The following is a 20,701-nucleotide window of genomic DNA, read 5'->3' as shown; positions in this document are numbered from 1 at the left end:
GTACATCCCCGTCACTTCTAAAGTTGGGTGCCCCCCCCCCCCCGCGGGGTTTGGACGTGTTTTTAAATGGCACTGATTTCGTCTTTCAGAAACCTTTAATCATCTGCGGTAATCCACGACTTCGAGATTTCATCGATACCAATTTACCCGTCCTCAATGAAGATTATTGGCCTCTATTCTGGTGTTTAAACGGCAAGTTTCAGACACTTCTTAAAGGTGTAACAAATAAAACCGTGAGGATATCCGTGAACTGGACGTATAGGAGGTACGAGTAGTGTAAAGTAGTTAACTCCTTTTAATAAAAAAATAAAGTCCCGGCCTGGTCTCATCTTTGCAAGGAGATTTTAACACGTTTAATGTTTCACCATACCTGCTTTTTTTCCCGCAAAAGCTATACCATGATATCAAAACTTATCCTACACATCTCGATTTGTCGGCAGACCTGCTTTTGAGAAAAAAGGACTTCAAAGATGATGGGTTGAAATTGACCTTTTCGGTAAATCCCATCTGCCTTTGCGAGTACACCCGATATGTCGTCATTTGACGGTACGCCAATCTGCGCCGATGCACATCCGTTAGGCCGTGTAAAATTAATATTTTGGTTCTCGTCCCCTCCCTCCTCAATTTCTGGGATTTGTCAGATTTTTTTTTATAGATTTTTCACTTTTTTTAGACTTTGGAATGATTTATGAAATCTTCATACATATAAATAAGTTTATTAGAGAACAAGCATCACTTCCAAGTCTTTTGTGGTACTGTAGGGGTTTATCCTCAGAATCTCACATTTGAAAAAAAAAAAAAAAAGGGCCTCATCGTTTCCTCGAGCACTGTTGGAGAAGACCGAAAACTACTGACAATGCTAATTTTACATTGAAAAAAAAAAAAAAAAACCTCCCTCCTCATCAATTCATGAAAATCCTCTGGACGAGAACCAAAACATTAATTTTATACGGCCTTATGTTATCGAACATCGTTACTGCGCATTGCAAGTTAGCGTGACGACGAATGACGACATCCCAGGTGTACTAACAAAGGCTTATGGGATTTACCGAAAAGGTCTATTGCTATCACTAAAATGGACGCAAGAGGTTTGACTTACGATTAGTTTAAGTTGGTATTGGAGGCATTTTGTTTTATAAACATATTAATGACGTAGGGCATAGAACATATGCCTTTTGTTTAAAGCTAATCGGACATACGATTTTCATAATATATACATACATTTTAAATGTCTTATATAATGTATTGTATTGTTTTAACGATAATCAATACAGTTAATGAGCTAATATGACTTGAAAGTGCTCATTAATACGTAATTTTGCTAATATTTTGCTAAAATTCAATGCTCATAACATTGTATTTAATATAATATTGGTTTCAAACTTGTGTTTCTAATGACTCCCAGATAATGTATGCATAATTAATGAGCTAGCCGCCCTAATTTGCATAATTAAGTAGCATGTATGCAATTTAGCTCATTAAATGTGTATATATGCAAATTAGGTGGCAGCTTCACTATAGCGTACCGAAGTGATGTCGTCACAGGAAACATTTTTTGCATTTCAGCGTTTTGAATACAATATATCGGTGGAGCATGATGAAAAACATCCACAGTCCAAATTTGGTGGGAATCGGATCATGAGGGCCCGAGATATGGCCGCATGAATACCTAATTTGCCCCATTGAAATCAGTGTAAATTGGCCTGGTTCCAAACAGTTATAAACAAAGCATTTCCTAATTTCTGAAAATGCTCCAATACCACCTTAATCATTTGTGACCGTCCACCACAAAAGGGCTGCAAAGTCACATTTTCATTTTTAGATATTGGAATGCAAATTCTCCTCAAAAGAAGTTTTGACTGTGTTAACATTATTACAGGCTGTATCAAAATGATTGGTAGGCCTACCCATCAGTTTGCAGTGATGTGAACGTGACTGCCACATCAAAATGCAACAAAGGATCAACGTAATTTCTTGATTAATGTTTTGATAAACGGTCATAAAATTAAGAAATAAATGGTAATGCGCTATCTTTACACCCAAATAATGTCCGAGGCAGTAAAACGTAAATAATGGGTGAGGCGCAGCCTCACCCATTATTTTAACGTTTTTACTGCCGAGGACACATTATTTGTGTGTAAAGGATAATAAGGTAATTTGTATTTTCTATTACACTTACGACCCATTATTCAAAATCGGGCACTGTGATTTGTTAAAACATGTCACGTGAGAGCCCATTATTCTGCAATAATGGGTAAAGCGCCGTAACACATTCTACGCACCGCATTACGCTTGGTTACGCGTGCATTATTTCCGCGATACGCGCTGTCACTTACGCGTACGCGCTCCACCTTGAAGTAAACAGCTTAAAATATTTGTGCCAAAAATGATATTTTCTCTTTAAATCGCACTATTTTTTGGTATAAATAGTTATAAATAATGGGCAATTCAAGAAGATCCTTATAGGCATTGGGAAGAAACAGACTTTCCAACAACCATCAATACTGATGGGTCGCAATCATTTTTATAAAGCCTGTATGCATATACAGAACCTTAAACAATTTGTATATCATCAGAAGTACTGCATACTTGGTATAACTCAATGTTGAATTTGTTGATATAACTTTATCTAATATTATATAAAACTACATCAAAATCTCACAATAAATAAAAAAAATGTTTTTGCTATGTTTAATAACAATGACATAATAAACAACTATTCAGAATCAGGGACAATGACCAATATGGCCGTTTTTTAATGTGCAAAGCTGCCTTCCTCGCATATTAACCATCATGGGGAAGACGTTTTTAATTACAGTTCATTACGCTATAGTCTCCTTAAACAAATTGTCATATTTTACCAAGGTTTTTGCTGGAGTGAATGTAATATAATGTAATAACATTACTCTAGCGAAATTGCATCCATCATGACACCTGTTCATACACAATATGGTTCATGTCTGTCCTAAAACTTCTGAGAAAAGAGTTTATGAAAATGCGAAAAACCCTCGAAGGTTCTTTTTTTCTGCCATTCCAGAACTAAAAACACTAAATGGAATCGTGTAACTTCATTAATGTGATAACAAATGACTTTTAACCCTTATTATCACTTTTATTTTTCCATACTTTTTATCTCGATGTTTAAGGGATGTGTTGGTAACCCCAGACGGCGGTGAAATCTGTCTAGATTGGGTCGATAATGATAAGAAAAGTTTACACTTGAGAGACGAAAGACCCACCGTAATTATTGTGCCTGGTCTATCGGGTAAGTTGATTTTAGGAAAAAAGGTCAAATGATCAAAAAATCATTCGTTTATTTATTTATTTATTTATTTATTTATTTATTTACAACATGTATTCATAGTAAGACTATATTTTGAATAGAGTGCTCAATCCCAAGAAGGGAGATCGTATAAAAATTCACAGTTTAGACCTTCTAGAATAGAAGTCGTTACTCCGAGTTTCACGCTTAGGCGATCGTCAGACGACAATGTGGCGAAAATTTGGCTGGACGACCATCTCCTGGCTGGACGACCAAAATCAGATTTTGGTACCTCTGTCATTGTCATCGATGTGCTAACATAGCCTACTAGTGGTTCAGCTGAAAGCCGGGTATTAAAGACAAAATAAGGCATTTACATGTAATCTGTAATTTGAATGGGGATTCAACTCCGTCAATACGGCTGTTTCCTTCGTTTTTTGCCCAATTTTTCATTTCAAAAATATCAAATGACAATTTGAAGGACTTATCCTTCATTTTAAGCAATTTATAAACAATTTTAATTTTTTAACACTTGAACTGAGATCACTGAATGGGTCTTTAAAACAATATTATCCACTTCACCAAACTACTATGATTGATCGACTCAACTAAAACAAGAAAATATTAATAACAACTAAATAAAATAGGATGATTTGAATGGGGTGGGCGTTAGCATGTATACGTTGGCTGAGAACAATGTTGCTAAAACTTCATAGGCCCCATGTTTCTCTATAAAGCTCTAATAGATAATATAAACAGCCGATTGCGCAAGTCAATCCTTCTTCAATCCATTTAATAATATCCAGTGGCGGTTTGGGCATGACTAGAGGCGGATTTTCTTGCGTTTTGCGAAGATGCACTCCATTGCGCCTGTAGCTCCCTTTCTCTGTTTCTAATAGGTATGATGTTTCGTCAAGACAACTGCTTTCTACCAGGTCCTGTTGCCGCGCGTACTAATGGCTTCATACGGACAACGTTACCTGTTGCCAAGGGTTTCAAGTGCTGATTTATTGAAATGTTCAGCTTGTTTGTTTTTTGCTTGGTATTGTCTTTCTCATTCTCAACTCTTGGCTGCAGGCGATTGGCAGACGTTGCCAATAGCGTTTGCGTACGACAGTTCATCAGACGTAGTGCGGGGCTTGTTTGCAAGACCTTGCGAAGACGTATTTCGGTGATCGAGGAGAGCAAGATACTGGTCAGTTCCTGCTTTTGCAGACTTGGTCAAGATCCGCTTCAGCTTTGCCTTTGGTTTGGCTGTTGCCTGGGGAAGAAGTTAAATGTTCAAAGTCCCAATCGTGTGCGAATTTCCTGAAAGTGTCTGCTATGTACTGCGGGCCATTGTCACTGACCACTTGACTTGGGCATCCAGAGTTGATATACCAGTGCTTAAGAATAGCCGTCATATCTACACTACATCAAAGACAAAGCATTCAGCAAATTGCTCAATGGAAAATATAGCCTTCAAGGTCAAACATGTTAGGAAGCTTCTCAGGAATCTGCAACCAGATAAAGCTACTAGTCCTGACGAAATCCCAGCAAGAGTCCGGAAGGAATACAGCGCAGAACTCGCAAGACCACCCAGCCTGCTGTTTGAGCTTTGCTTCTCCAAGGGAGTTTTCCCAAGTCAATGGAAGACTGCATCTGTCATCCCTATTCACAAGAGAGATTCGAAGTCTAATCAATCTATGTATCACCCCATCTCTCTGCTCTGCATCATCAGCAAGGTCATGGAGGCTGTTATACAGAATCAACTTCAGAAGTACCTCCTTGGAAACCAAGTGATTTCAGATAGACAGTTTGGATTTAGGCCACACCACAGCACAGCTGACATCTTCACCATTTTTCACCAGGTGTAGCATAATGGCCTTTGCTCGAAACTCATGGCAAAAGAAGTATCCGGTAAACCACTAACCTGGATTAGGAGCTACCTGACAGATCGTTCCATCAAAGTTGTCCTATCTGGCCAGTCATCAAGTACTTCCTCCATCAATGCATCAGTTCCCCAGGGGTCAATATTGGGCCCACTTTTATTCTCTGCCTTCATTGATGACCTGTGTGATGAGTGTGGAAACCAGCTTTACCTCTACGCAGATGATTCCACCTTGTTCTGCGAGATTACATCTAAAGACAACCCTGAAGCAGTTACTACTTGTCTAAACAGAGACCTAGAGAGAATCAGGATCTGGGCAGACAGATGGAAGGTGGCCTTCGAGCCATCAAAATGTATGGCTATGGCAATATCAAGAAAGAGGAATCCAACCAAGCTAGATCTTCTGTTTGGTACCACCAAACTGGCTGAGAAGGAGGAGCTGGGGATTCTGGAAGTCACAGTTGACAGCAAGCTAACCTAGACAAAGCACATCTCCAACGTCTCATCCAGAGCAGGTCAGAAGCTGGGCGCTCTGAGGAGAGTTGCAAACAATCTTGATGTAAGAGGCAGAACAACCGTTTACAAGGCCCAAGTTCGCAGTGTGATGGAATACGCCTCACTATCTTGGATGAGTGCCAGCGCCACCACTCTAGGATTATTGCTGAAAATCGCTGAAAAGGTACGGTACCCTAAAACCGTGGCATATCCCCGTATACCTCCAACCAGGGAGACACCCCCCACACGTATCGTGTATCGTGTATCATGAGAATAATTGAATATTTCCGATAACATTGCTTTTCCTTGTGTTTATAACACTTTTTAATCAAAGTTTTTTACTCCCGTCCTCTATCAAAGTATAATCATGACATGACATTAACTGGCGGCACGATAAAATCACATTTTCAACCTCATGAGCCCCGTCATGAGCACCCCTATACATCAATCATCCGAAGATTGAAGAATGCTTTGCCAATCGATATCCAAGGCATTTGTTTCCTAATTGACAACATTTTATGCAGAACAAGTTTATTTGGCGCTCAATCGCTAACATGCATGACCACATTATTGCCGACTCCAATTCGTTTATTCCACTGAATACTGTGTGAACTACATCTAGACCTATACTCACACGCAAAATACGGGAGTTGTGAGAGATCAGACTGTTTATATCAACTGACCATGCTGACGATCAACATAAAAATGATGACGTAACAGCTGTTGCTCAGTCGCTGGGTATGCTTGACTCGCAATGCATTATGGGGTTTCACTCTCATGTAATCTCTTTCTCAGTCAGTTACTGACATATGTAAAACAAACCCATGACAAATGACTGTCAAAAAGACCAACTGTTTAATCTCTTTCTCAGTCATGTACTGCCATACAAAACAAACTCATTATAAATACAGAATGTGCATGCGCTTAACCTACAATTTTCGATCTCATTTGAGCTCGATTATCGTATGTATTTTGAATGGTGTATCAACAAATGTTGAGGCATATCACCTATCGTATGCAAGTCATTTCGGTGAAATTAAATAGGGAAGCCTGCGGGCGCTGCTTCAAAAAAAAAAAAGAAAGAAAAATGCCCTTCGAATCATAGGTGTGAGTGAAGAGGAATCGATTACAGAGCTGAACATCATATTTCTCCATCAAAGACATCAACTTGCTGCATCACCAGTCGAGTCCTCTACAAAATGCACACCAGCTTGTGGCCACCAGGTCTGAAGGCACTTCTACCAAAGCCATTTGTGTCAGTCAGAAGAGTTACCCGCTCCAGCATGTCCATGCCTTGCCGTACTCTCAAAGTACCAACTTCTAGAACCATATCTACTGGCAGGACCTTCATCCACACTACGTTTAGAATAGCCTACCAGATGGAGTAGTCGGAGACGTAACTGACATCGGCGCACCATCCCTCAAGAGCAGAGTGCATAAGCATCTCATTTCATGTGTCTGATGCTTAAGTTACTGTACCCCTTCACTCATGTTGTTCCTAAGCTACTGTGAACCACTGATTGGCCAATGAAGTTGTCTTTTATAGTGCCTAGGTGCCTATATAAGTTCTTGGCTTATGTCACTATGTCACTCCTTATGGGGTATTGGTCACTAAAAAAATCCATATCTGGTAAAAGTCCCTTTGAGTTTCTTTCTTGACTACTGTGCTACTTGAGATGTCAGTTAGAGGGTCAACAGTTACCAGAAAGTCATTTCCCCGGAGACATTTCCATTCCATGAAAATAGATCAGTACCATCACGTCATCATGCAGGTATTGTTAACTACATGTATCTACACAACACAGGGGCACTCACAATAGGTAATTGACCCGTACTGGTAGCGCTGTGCTGTAGGTATAGGAGATGAACTAATTAGCGTCATATATCAAAGAGTATAACAGTTATGATCTTATTACTTCCTCAATGTTTCAATTACTTATTCTTTTCAAAATATCTGAATTTTTAACCCGGTACATGCTTTAATAACGGGGGACCATACATTTGTATGAGAAAGGAAATCTACATCTTATCCAAACTCCCGTGTTGATCCAATGCACATTTTGCTTCACCGGGCCGCCCTGACTTGGTCACGTTTGGAAGATGGGTGCCACGAAACCGTAATAGGTACAAATTTAGTACTTTCTGTCAATCAAGTATGGTTTATTTTCTACATGTCAATCTTTTTATTAGCATAGTCCTTATAATAACGGGGACCGCCTTGATGAGTAAATGATAGCAAACCAGTGAAAAATACCCCAAAACTCAGTCAGTGGAGCTCCGCTCGTACATAGCGTCATTATCGATTGTATTAGTCAACCGTAGCGGACAATTCGATCGCTCATTGGATTAATATTATCACGTGGTAATAAATTTGCATTGGACAATCGATTACTATAATGGTTTAGTACTGCATATCTCGGTTTAATTTGACTAAGCGGGTTTATGGCTGGAAAGGTCACGGTGAATTTACCGTGGACGTAACTGCACTATGTTCCCATGGTCTGGATGGTGTTTCGTGATTCATGCGAGTTTGTTTCTGCTGGCTACTCTCATTATGTGCGACAAATATCGCAAGTTGCGACGTACTGCTTGATTTCGCTGGACAAGCCCGGCCAGAAGATGCATTCGCGTGCGCAACGCAGACAACCGTCAACACCCAGATGCGAAGAGTGTAGTTTCAGCTTCATAGCTTCTGCGGTATGACGACTCTGTTGCCTTTGAACACCAAACTATCTTGCACAACAAGTTCTTCGCTGTAGCTGAAGTATGGTGTCAGCTATTCTGGTAGAGTATCGCAATTCTCTGGCCAACCCTTGATAATGGTTTGCTTGAGCATCTCCGCGCTTCGTCGCTTTCGGTCTCTATGCGTATCTGTTCCAGACGCCCTTCGCGAATGGGTAAGTATGTCACCATGTTGACATCCTCAAAGTCATTGCCAACTGGAGTCTGCGATCCAACTGCATGTGCGTGGGTATATGCTAAGTACATGAGCTTTCCTTTGCAGTATTGGATATCAAAGTCATATTTTTGCAAGCGTAACATCATGCCTTGGGAGCTTTTACAAGAGGCTTCTTGACGATGACTTCCAAGGGTTTATGGCCACTAATGACTCTGGTGTGGCGACCAAAGGTATACTGATGAAAGTGTTCGAGAGCGAAAACGACAGCATTTCCTTCTCGGTGGAGGCATATCTGGTTTCAGTATCCGTAATTGCGCAGCTGGCGATGGGGCGTTCGTTTTGCAGCAATGCGGCACCGAGACCTTTGCCGCTCTGAAGATTTGTATCGTGGTTCTTGATTGCGCTTTCATCATCATCACCTGTACCATATACATCAATGTCATCTGCCACACAGATTACTTCTGGTAATCTCTCTAGTGCAGCGTGCAGGCGACATTAAAAGATTTCTGATGATATGCAGAGACCAAATGGGAGGCAGCGACATACCTGTCAAAGGGCGAGTTGAAGCATTTCAACAGCGACGATTCGTAATCCACTAGCTTCCACTTAACTGCCAGAATGCGTTGCTGAAATCCAACTTTCTGTGTCAATGTATACGCGTAGGTTACCGTTCTTCTTTCCACAACAACAAGCTGACTAACCCATTGTGCTGGCTCTTCTGGTGGAACTTGCGCGATTACTTGCTTTTCAAAGTTCTTTCAGGACTCTTGCTTTCATTGCGACGCTTGCATAATTTATTGTCTTCATGTCTCAGTTCTGGTGCCTGTACTGCTGAAACTGAACTGTCAAACTGATCATGGTTCACAGTTATCAAACCCATTTGTTGACAAGATACACGCCCACGCAATGGCTGCAGCCCAAGTATGCAACTACCTCGTTGAGTCGTGAAACGATTACATAATTGTCCCACGCCTGCTTCCACAGTTTTCAATCGTTAATGGTCCCGTAAGAAATAGTGGGCTGCGCTGGCGGTTTGACACCACCGATCATCTTTACCGCATCGAAGACCGCTGCCCTATCCCCAGCTTCGTTCCCGTCCGGCATTTTGTGCTGCAATACCGAAATTTCCTCAAACATTTGCTGCTTTTTTGATGAAAATTAACCACCTCGTGCCTCCATGTAAACTTTATTACGTGTTACCTTACATGAATAGTATACAATATGGGCATGGGCGATATCATAAACATCGTACTCGATACCGTAACACCTTATGGGTCACGGTTGTGCAACAATTATTATGTGTACTCCGGGGTGGTGAATTCTCAAAATGGTTGTGCCAAAATTCCCTCGCCCCACCCCATTCTTTGGCCGTGGCAAAAAATGTTTGCCCCCACCCCTCTTTACACCCTTTCCTTGGGGAACTCCAAATTTAAAACTATAAATTGTTTATTCATATAATGTGAGCGCAGCTAGAAGGAATTTTGCATATTTGAACATGTTTCTAACGTTTTCCTGCACCTTTACGGCGTAATATAGAAACGGTACCCAAAATATCTGTGCCAAAAATCGCTTGCCTCCCCTTTCGACCTGGCAAAATCGGTTGCCCCCCCTCGACCTGCCAAAATGCTTGCCCCTATGTTTCACTACCCCGGGGTAAAAATAATTATTACACTACCCTTATGCACTGAATATCTCTTCACAACCGACATTTTTAAATGTAATAGTAAAAAAGTAGTTTTAGAATCAGATATTGTTAATTTGCTATATATTTTTTTCCTCACATCAAGGCTCCAGTGGTGAAGTATATTCTGTTCATTTTTTTGAATTGGTTCAAAAGTTAGGCTACAGATCAGTCGTGTTCAATAATAGGGGACTTGGAGGTTGTCGTCTTAAGGTATGTGTCACAATTTGTATATAGATTGATGCAATAATGCTCATATATTTTCATACTCATATAATTTGATAACAACAATATCAAATGCTTGAATGAATTTGCAGGCGGAGTAAATAGACCAAGTAAATAATGGCCAAAAGTTCTTGGCACGCATTTTTTGAAAACATAATAAATTGTTCTTGCGATGTACTCGGAATACACCCTCCTGGGAACTGTATTAAATTAAAAAACAAAAAAAACAAGACCGCTATGGAAAAACTTAATTAACATTATATGTATAAAAATATTTATATAAAATTACTTAAGGACTTCTTGCTCCTAGTTTTAACATCGGTTTTTGTGTCTTTTAGACACCGCGTACATTTTGCCCAAAAAACACAGAGGATTTTCGGACCGTGGTACAACATATACGGAAGGATTATCCAAATGCTCCACTGTTCGCTCTGGGTGCATCTGCTGGAGGGTAAGAAGTGAATAGTACAAACTTGACCAGCTCCAACAAAACCCGGAACAAGTCGCCAGACATGTTTTTGAGTTAAAGGCCTTTAAAGATGGTATTACCATAAAAAAGTGATATTTTGGAATTCTTGATTTTCATAGTATTTCACTGTGTGACTAAGTGGACTATCAAACATAACAGTTGAACTTTGATAAGCCCTAATCCCTGTGTGAGGCAGGAAACTAATATTTGGTAAATTTTGGTATTAATTTATTGTCTAGTGCTCACATTTTCATTCAAGTCATGAAATGTCATAAATACGACTTGTTCTTGGTTTTGTCAGAGCGGATCACAAATTTCAAAGCGAAATCCGGTTATTAATGTTAGCATAAATTGCGGTATTTTCATCCATGATAAAAAAACAAACCTGTTATTGCTATCATCAAACGCGAGCTTTTCCCAGTTTTTAATTCTTTCTTACAAGCTCTTACAGGGCATCTGTTTAAGGGGAAGCTGCGTATGGTCTGGATCAGTGAAGTCAGTTTTTTTTCGTTGCATATTTCTTTGCATATTCGTGTAGTGCATCGATAATCATGATAATGCTCACGTTACTATTTAGCTATGGATTTCAAATTTCAGAGTCCTACAAAAAAGTTTTTTAATCGCTTTATCAATTAACACGATTTCCACTTGCTTCAATTGTTTGTCATTAAAAAGAAGCATCGAAGCAGCATCGACGGTCGACCCAAAGATCGAACATATTTGTTTCTGGTGCCTTATTCGATGGCAAAATGAATACTCCAATTTTAATAATATCCCATTTTAGAAATAGCATGTGGCTAGCCACATTTGATTCTTATGCTTAATGTCAATAGAGGCCTCCATACATGCCATGTGTTTGCTTAAATTAAATGTTGCGTCTTTTTTTGCAGATTAAACCTATTTCATTACTTAGCAGATTACGGTAAAGATTGTCAGCTTAATGGTGCTATGATAGTGTCCGTGCTTTATGAGATGTTCGCGTCCACAAAGAATCTAGAGACTTTTCCGAATGTGTTATTGTTCAATCAAACGCTCATAAGAGATCTTCACTACGATATGCTACTACCGTGAGTAAATGAAATGAGTGATCATCCACTAATGCCGGGGGGGGCATTCGAATATGAATATGACAATGACGTCGGTCGGTCGGTATGGATTTTTGTCGACTAGGGGGTAATTCAGTGTGGGCTCCAAGAAAATGGGGGTCATTGTGTGTGGAACGATGAAACTTGGGTGTCATTGACCATGCAAATACCTTTCTGGGCCAAAATGTGCAAATGCGCGCAGATTTTGTGTATATTTTCTTCCAACATTGCTGTCATAAATATCAAACTGTCATAATTAGCGGTCATTTCAAATCATCCCCAAGTCAACGAGGTTCAGGAATGTCCACGACGTTCAGGAATGTCAACGAGGTTCAGGAATGTACGTCCAACGAGGTTCAGGAACGAGGTTCAGGAACGAGGTTCAGGAATGTCAACGAGGTTCAGGAATGTTGGTTATACATACCTAGACAAAATACAATGCTTTGTAGCCCACCAATTGAAAAAGATTGAGCCAAAGCAAACAAAGAGTAGAGCTATTTTAGAATTCTATAGACATAGGAAGAAGCTTATTATCTTCTTCAACAATAGGATTTATTGATTGGTTTAAAAGGTGTTTGACTAGCGCCATCAAAAATAATGAGATACATAATAGCACCAGCTTGAGGTACCTATGAATACGACCTTCATGCACGTTTTACACTGTAACTCAGAATACAATTTAGGCTCATTCGTGGTTTACGGTCACGTATTATGTCTACTTTATCTTATGATAAAACAACCCCGATATTTTTATTTTAAAAGTGCTAAATTTATGAGATCCTTTCATTAATAGAGTCCAATGCCAGATGTTATTTAATGTTTCATGTTTGAAGTTTTCCTATTTTGATTTTCTTCTCCAGGAATCAAGATATTCTACGTACTCATAAAAACTTAGATGTGAACAGTATTTTACAGGTAAGATAACAGACAAACAATAAACAAACAAACAATATGGCTGCCGCCATCCCAGTCGCCTTAGGAATTGTTACCTAACCTGTACATCGAGATCTTAAAACGTACTAATGTACAAAATAAGACAGCTGCTTTTATATCGTACTATGCAATAAAAATATATACATGATCCTGTGTCATATACTGGGGTAACCAAAAAGGTGGTTTTGTTATATTTTGATGTGCAGCTTGGATTTCAAAACACTGCCTCTTGAGTATTCCTTCACTTAGAAGATTAAATTAGGTCATAAATTGAACTTATTCTATATTACTCATGTTTTTTTCCTGTTTTAAAATATTTTTTAATTAATTTCTTATGACGTTTGGCATGAAATGTGCCAAGGGTGGTTGTGGATTAGGGGGAGGTGGATTAGGGGGAGGGATTCATATCGTAAATTTGATCTAAAACCCCCATTAAAAATTGAATCTAGTTAAAAAATAAATAAATGAACTCCCAGACATCTAAACCAAGTAAATAAATACAGAAGGTAACTTAAAGACTAATACTTGCTCAGAATGATTGTAAATGTGGAAAAAGAGGTGGGCTTAAATCCTGGGCTTAAATATCCCATACTTATTGTTTTTGCCCGCACTCTCTCATTTTTTAACCGATTTCCATAAAAAAAAAAAAAAAAAGGTGTCAAAATGCTCAGGAGGATAAACCCCTTCAAATGAGACGTGTTTTTTACTATGTAACACAAGATACCCGAGCACGGTTGTTTGATGGGATCATTTATTAGTTTTTCAAACAGAACATCATGTATAACCAAATTTTAGGCTTAAACAGCTAAAAGTGATATATGTGTACAGATGCTTTTGAGTCGTTCTCAACTTTAATTTCCCCTCTTTTACAAATTTTTTTAAAGCTTTTTTGGATATAAAATGTATGTATTAATGCCAAAATTGGTGGCGCTATTTAGTTACTGGAAATTACCCTTTCAAGCTTTTAATACAAATAATTCCTTTTATTGTTTGATAAAATATGTTTATAAAATGTCCGTGTTGCATGTTTCACCTATTCCAGCTGTTTTAATAGCGACATCTATAGTTTGCATTTAGTTAATAATGAAGCCATTTCTATATACATCAAACAGCCGTGCGAGTTTGTGGCACAGGACCACATCTTTACACATTCATATCTACATGCTCCAACGATTTGAGAATAACATAATCTTGTATTGACAATAATAGATAACACATTTAGATTTGTTTGTGATGATTTTATGATTAAGTGATAATCTAATGGTGACGTTGAAATTATAATTAAAGACAGAGATAAAACAATTTATCGCGTCTGATGTCACTGTCAATTACGATCCTTGATTGGGTTACACAGGTTAATCAGTGCGTAAAAGGAAGACCGATCTATCTGGTGCTGATCGGAGAAAAGGAATAGCAGCAAATGGCGAAAATTTACGTACTTTTACAAGGCAAAAAGCAGCTTTTCTAGGCATTGTGGACATGGTACCTTCGGTTAAGAAAGTTTCCTACTATAAAGTCCTAACTTTTGAGATGGTTTGCATGTTTCAAGGTGCAGAATTAACAATACGGCGCCCGGTTATAAATCCGCGTTCAGCAAGTCATCATCACGACACTTGTAAACAAACCGTGCTCGAGTTTGATTGACAGATGACGCCAGACGCGATAAATTGTCTTTATCTTTGTCTTTCATTATAGCGATCGCATTCGACCCGCCCCCATTACTGCCATAAAATGGCAGTCAGGCGCCCTCTTTATCTATCGACAACTATGTGATAAAAATCTTAGTTCACAAAGATGGGGACATACAATATTATCATGTATAAACTTTTGCCTAATATACTGAATTCTCTTTCAATAAAACATCAGATTGAAAAGAAATACTCCTCCCTCAATCCGCATTATTTTAAATAGCACACGTCGCATTTTCTATTAATTTCATGGGTCCTTCATTTGTAATGAAATTTGTATTTGTATTTCAAATATCGCACATATGACCCATTTTGAAGACTGGAAAAGAGACTACACACAGTCTGAAGCCGGTTTCCCTAAAGTGGATCAGATGTTCAGATCTGACGAAGGCCTTTGACGAGATGGATGAAATATTAGCAAGTAAAAACTACTTCCTTTGTCAAACAAATATTGTTATTTTAGTCTATAATATTGTGATCTGTTAAGGGATCTGGAATGAGCATTATGAGCGTTTCGACAGTATTTTTTGTGGAGCATAAGAGCACATCAGACATATCGAATTGCATTCTGAATACAAAGAGATCGTTCGACTTCAATTGTTAATGTAGATAATAGTTAAAACATGACACGACATCAAATATCTTCATAATTGGAAAACGCATGCTAGTAAAAGTAGGACTTCTCAACGAATAAACTTATATTCGAGTGTGACCTATTCCTAAATTTCAAAAGTGCTCAAATGACACAGGGTGGCTTTTAAATGACACAGCATAGTCACTGAATTCAGTGTCGTAGAGTGGGCCATCACATTGGTGGTGGTGGGGGGGGTAGGGGTGGGGAACATATTCCTAAATTTCAAAAGTGCTCAAACGACACAGCGTGGCTTTTAAATGACACAGCATAGTCACTGAATTCAGTGTCGTAGCGTAGGCCATCACATTGGGGGTGGGGGTAGGGGTGGGGGAACCGACCATGATGGGGGGCACCGGATCTGATTTGGGGGCACAAGCCGTTTTTCGGCAATTTTCTATGGGATATTTTACAATTTCAGATCGATGGGGGCACGTTCCCCCTCCTCCGTGCCATATGACGCTACGCCACTGTCATTGATAGTTGTAACATTTCTTCAATAAAACTAAAGTTTTTAAAATCGCAACTATTCCTAAAAGCCACAGTGAAGTCCTACCACTGACCGCCCGCTCGTGTTAACTCTCGTCCGATAAAATTCATTGATTTGGAATTACGTGGGTGCCCCAAGTAAAATTAGCATATGAAATTTAAAACACCGCAAACAGCTAAGTGCAATTTAACCACTGACAACATTGCATAGGTTTAAATCTTACAATAGAGCGGTTTTTGAAATTAGGTGGGCGCCTCTATAGAAGTAAAACCGTGAACAGCCTAGCACAGTCTTACCACAGATTTCGCTGCTATTTTTTTTTAATAAACCTCAACTTTCGAGGTGATGCTTTTTGAATTTATGGCAACATAAACAAATAAGTGTGGGATAAGGATCTACACATGGCCGGATTACCCTTTTCGGGCCTTGATATGGGCCAGACTGAAATGTAAGGGTATCTGAATATATAATCTTATATAATATAATGTAATATATAATATAATATAATATAATATAATATAATATAATATAATATAATAAGGGTAATAAATAAAGGGTAATGCAGTATCCTTTACATTAAGGGTAATGCAGTACCCTTTACACGCAAATAATGTGTCCGAGGCAGTAAAAACGTAAATAATGGGTGAGGCGCAGCCGGACCCATTATTTAAACGTTTTTACTGCTGAGGACACATTATTTGCGTGTAAAGGATAATGCTACACCCTTTATTTCTATTCTATTACCACAAAATAGTGCGATTTAAAAAGAAAATATCTCATTTTTGCCCAAATATTTCAAGTTGTTTACCTCAAGGTGGAGCGCCTGCGCGTAGCCAAAGCATAAAGCCTCCAGCATGCTTTCCTGCCGCTTGCCGCTGCGGCAAGCGGCAGGGCGTTTCAACCAATGACAAGCCTTTATTGTGTCCGTTTGTCTGCAATGCGCGTGCGCCACGCCGCTTAGCGGCAAGCGGCAGGGTAGTATGAAACCAGAATAAGTGATAGCGAGTATTGCAGAACGCGTAACCAAGCGTAATGCTTTGCGTAGAATGCGTAACGGCGCTAATATACTGCATCGCGCTTTGCTGTGCGCTGTGATGCAAGAAGAACATAAAGTTCGTTGCCCTGGCCACTTTATTGCTAATTAATGGTCTTTCACGTGACGCGTTTCAACAAATCACAGTGCGCGATTTTGAATTATGGGTCGTGGGGGTAATAGAATATAATATAATATACCTATCCCAGTAGCCTCATTCCAAAACAAAGCTTCACTAACTGTTTGATGGGAATTCATACTATCAAATCCATTTTGCGACGGCATATCTTGTTACAGTTTCATGCACTTTATCAGACTGGCAACCCTGCTTCTGCTTCCATCCTGAAGTTTATTGAAAGATAAATTGCCTCTTTAATCAGTCTTTTGTTCCTGTTGGTCTTCCGTGATCTAATATTCGCGTCTTTCCAACCTACGACATGGTTGCGGCAGCAACTTCAGGAAAGTAGAAGCAGGAAGGTTGCCAGTCTGACGAAGTGCTGCGTAGCAGCATGAGACTGTACCAAGATATGTCATCAAAAATGGATTTGATAGAAGTATGAATTCCCATCAAACAGTTAATATTGACAATCCAGATGAATCTAATACAACAAATGTTTCACTAAATTGTCTACTTTCCATCTTTTTTGTATTTTTATTATTTCTTTTTGATTTAATTTTTTAATCCTCTCATATTTTTGGCCCCTATGGATCTAGAGCCCGGGCCCATCTATCACTGTGGTAAAACCAACCCTGATCTAATCATGATCATCACCGTGTATGCCTTCATTATAATAGAAATGTTTTCGCACATGCTTTTCCTTTCAGTAGACGAGAGACTGTCAGTTTAATTAACATTTACTTACCCATTTCCTTTAAAAATAATTTTGATCTCTACATGTACGATTCAATCCGTCCAGGCTCGAACCGTTCGTCAATTTCACACTCGCCTTATCGTACCGACGTTTGGTTACAAGGATTGGAAACAATACTACAGGGATTGCAATCTAACTGGACTTATGCACAAAATCAAAATACCTACGCTATTCATGAATGCGGCTGACGACCCATTTACTCCGCTTAGCTGTAAGTAACTCTTTAATATTTTATAATAGTAACAAAACGGATTGAACTTTTGTTCACATCACATACAAACTTGCTCACCTGAAAATTCCGGTTGTTAAAGCGGCAACCTTCTGCAGCAGAATGATTCAGTTCGTAGATTAATTTGGAGACTCTTGACTTGTGACGTTTGAACTGGATCGTAGACCCTGAGAGGTTGAGCTAGGCCGCCTATGCTCAATGGATTTTGAGAAATCTTCCTGTCTCTCCTATGTATATATGATTCGTAGCAACATGAGCAAAAGCCCTTGGTTGTAAACCCAGGCAAGGTATCAGATACAAGAAATATGTAACATCCTCTCCTGCCGGATGCCAGGTCATATCAACAGACCATAGTTGTTGGATAAATTAATGTACCTCATAAACGTTTAATATAACAAAATAAACTTGAAATGTATGGAAAGCGCATAGTATTAATTTTGTCAGATTATGCATAGGTATACTAGGTGCAAATAGTAATGCGAAAAAGTTACATTGCAAGGTAATAATAACAAGTAATATAATACCAGTTCGTCTGTCAATCTTGTCCATTATTTCACGATTATGTTTCGCCAAGTAGATTATAGTGACCTCATTAGGGTTCTATACTAAAATGACCAGTATGATATTGGGATTAATCAGGTAAATGGGGCAATTTGTGACTTAAATGGGGCAAGGTCGAGTGGCATAAAACAGCCTGGTACAGCCCATTTGCCTAAGATGATTAATGGTAAGAACTCATAGCAAGTAAAATTTCGATCATTTGGTATATATGCTGTTTGGAAGAATGAGGTATATCGTATTGGCCACGATCTGAAGATGAAGTATATTTTAAGGCACCTATTGAATATAACATGGTATCCTGTGGTTGATTATAATTCCCCACGCGCTCCAGCTTTCATCCACTATTATCCCAAAGTTAATACATTTACATCTGATTAACAAATATTTTATTTCAACTTTCAGCAATCCCCATCGAAGAAATGAGAAAGGAAGAAAATGTCATTCTAGTGTTGACGTCTCACGGAGGCCACTGCGGTTTTATGGAGGGTGTTTTGCCGACTCAGTCAGGATATATGTGCAAAGTGTTTTCGCAATATGTTAATGCAATATTTAAAAATGACGAACAGAATAATCGTGTCAATGAATTTGAAAGATAGCCGACGCTTCCTTAAGTTACTTCAACCGATGTGCCTTTACAGTGTCTTCTAATTTGCAGTGTGTGATTCACGAAACAGAATGCTCAAATCTACATTAATGTCTTCCAAACAAGTGTACTTATCGAACACGATAATGGACTGTAAGTTTTCAAAAATGAAGTTAATTTAAATTGAAAAAATTATGCTGGGCAAAAGCCCCAATAGTCTATGGAATTTCTCGGACCATATCCTCTACCGTGTGATAGACGACATGCAAGAACTAATTAAAGTTAGCGCTTACAAGCTAAATCACACCCGCTGACTGACTAATGAGAAGTGTAGATTGAAGTTCGATTGGCTAATTTGCATAAAAACTTGAATGGGGGGGGGGGGAATGAGTGACTGAAGAACTGTAACAACATAGAAATTTTTCTAAATTTAAAAATGAAGTGACAGACAGAGAAAAAAAAAACCCACAGAACTTGAACTAAGACAAAGTCAGACCTGTAGTGACTTTATTGCATGCGCGGCCTGTGCTCTCATTCTGGTTGATACAATGTTAATGGTATCGCAGTAAAAATAATCATAAGCAGGAAACGGTAATATAATTTACATGTTTTCCAACCAGGTTACTAATGGATGTACGGTACCTAATGCATGTCATTTTCGTAAGAAAAAGCCACAATTATGTATCACATTTTATGTAAGTCGACCAAGATAGCAGAAGTTGGCCTAGTTTTGGATTGAAACCTAAAAAAAACACGTTATGAATTTTGTAATTTTTCATTCTATTTGCTGTGTCCTTTTTGTATTTGAGTTCTCCCTTGCTTCGAATAATGTAACTTGATGTGTAACTTGATCTGCAGTTTCTATACCATCATGTTGAAACAACATGGAATACGGTATGTTTGTAATTGGAAGCCTAAAATAGTACTAGTCAAATGTCTTACTTTTAGCTTCAACAAAAATTATGCATATATTCAACCATTCCTATAACACCGAATGAGTGCCGAGTGAGAAACTTGAAAATAACTATGGGAATTTAGAAAATCCGTGAATTTTTGCAAATGAATTGAAAGGCAGAGAAAATGGAGTTTGAACTAAGCCAAGTCAGGCACTGTCTATATCTAAATGTTCATACCTTGCGAACTGAAATTAAAATGGTATCGTATGAAACGGGAACGTGAGTTACTTTTTCCAACAAGGTAACCAATGGATGTACGTACCTGTAGCACTGATAACTTCTACAGTTTAAAAACTACGTGCAATGATTGAAATTGGTGAAATGATCGAATTGTATATGTAATTATGTCTCCATGTTATTTATATGTCTTCCTTATATGTAATATATGTAATATATGTCTTCCTTTATGTAATGGGGTCCCATGTACCAGAAGAGCAATATCTGGATATGTAAAAGTTGCAGGCCTTTATGTAAAGAGCAGGGGATCAGCCCGGGCCTGTTGTCTGTCACACTCAGCGTTGAGGTCAACTTGCGCTGCCCTTTGGGGCTTGGCAGCATATCGACCCGTGGCGCGCTTTGAGGAATCTGAGTATTCAGAAAGCGTGGATAAATGCCGTTTTATTATTTTATTATTATTATTATTATATTTGTAGTGCAAAGGGCCAAGGGCCTATATGTACAAATAAATATTAACTGAAAATGAAACTGAAAAACTACAAAAGTTCAAGTTGGTCATCAT

At 38.7% G+C, this 20,701-nt stretch overlaps 1 protein-coding gene across 4 annotated transcripts in view; it reads left to right on the top strand.

The window, feature by feature from the left end:
• The window catches only part of LOC140142058 (phospholipase ABHD3-like), a 46,687-nt gene extending 26,105 nt beyond the window's left edge, over positions 1-20,582 (top strand). For 3 of the 4 annotated variants that reach the window (XM_072163996.1, XM_072163994.1, XM_072163995.1), the window contains exons 3-10: positions 90-265; positions 3,147-3,265; positions 10,314-10,420; positions 10,771-10,883; positions 11,792-11,968; positions 12,847-12,901; positions 17,679-17,844; positions 18,826-20,582. In XM_072163996.1, the coding sequence (XP_072020097.1) occupies positions 90-265; positions 3,147-3,265; positions 10,314-10,420; positions 10,771-10,883; positions 11,792-11,968; positions 12,847-12,901; positions 17,679-17,844; positions 18,826-19,019 (1,107 nt within the window). In that variant the 3' untranslated portion in view covers positions 19,020-20,582. Of the gene's footprint in view, positions 1-89; positions 266-3,146; positions 3,266-10,313; positions 10,421-10,770; positions 10,884-11,791; positions 11,969-12,846; positions 12,902-14,925; positions 15,029-17,678; positions 17,845-18,825 lie in introns of all 4 variants that reach the window. The other variant, XM_072163997.1, reaches the window with a different exon arrangement.
• The last annotated feature ends 119 nt before the right edge of the window (positions 20,583-20,701 follow it).

This window comes from Amphiura filiformis, chromosome 20 (genome assembly GCF_039555335.1).
Source record: "Amphiura filiformis chromosome 20, Afil_fr2py, whole genome shotgun sequence".
In the NCBI taxonomy this organism is placed as follows: domain Eukaryota; kingdom Metazoa; phylum Echinodermata; class Ophiuroidea; order Amphilepidida; family Amphiuridae; genus Amphiura; species Amphiura filiformis.
This window is presented reverse-complemented; position numbering and strand designations above follow the sequence as displayed.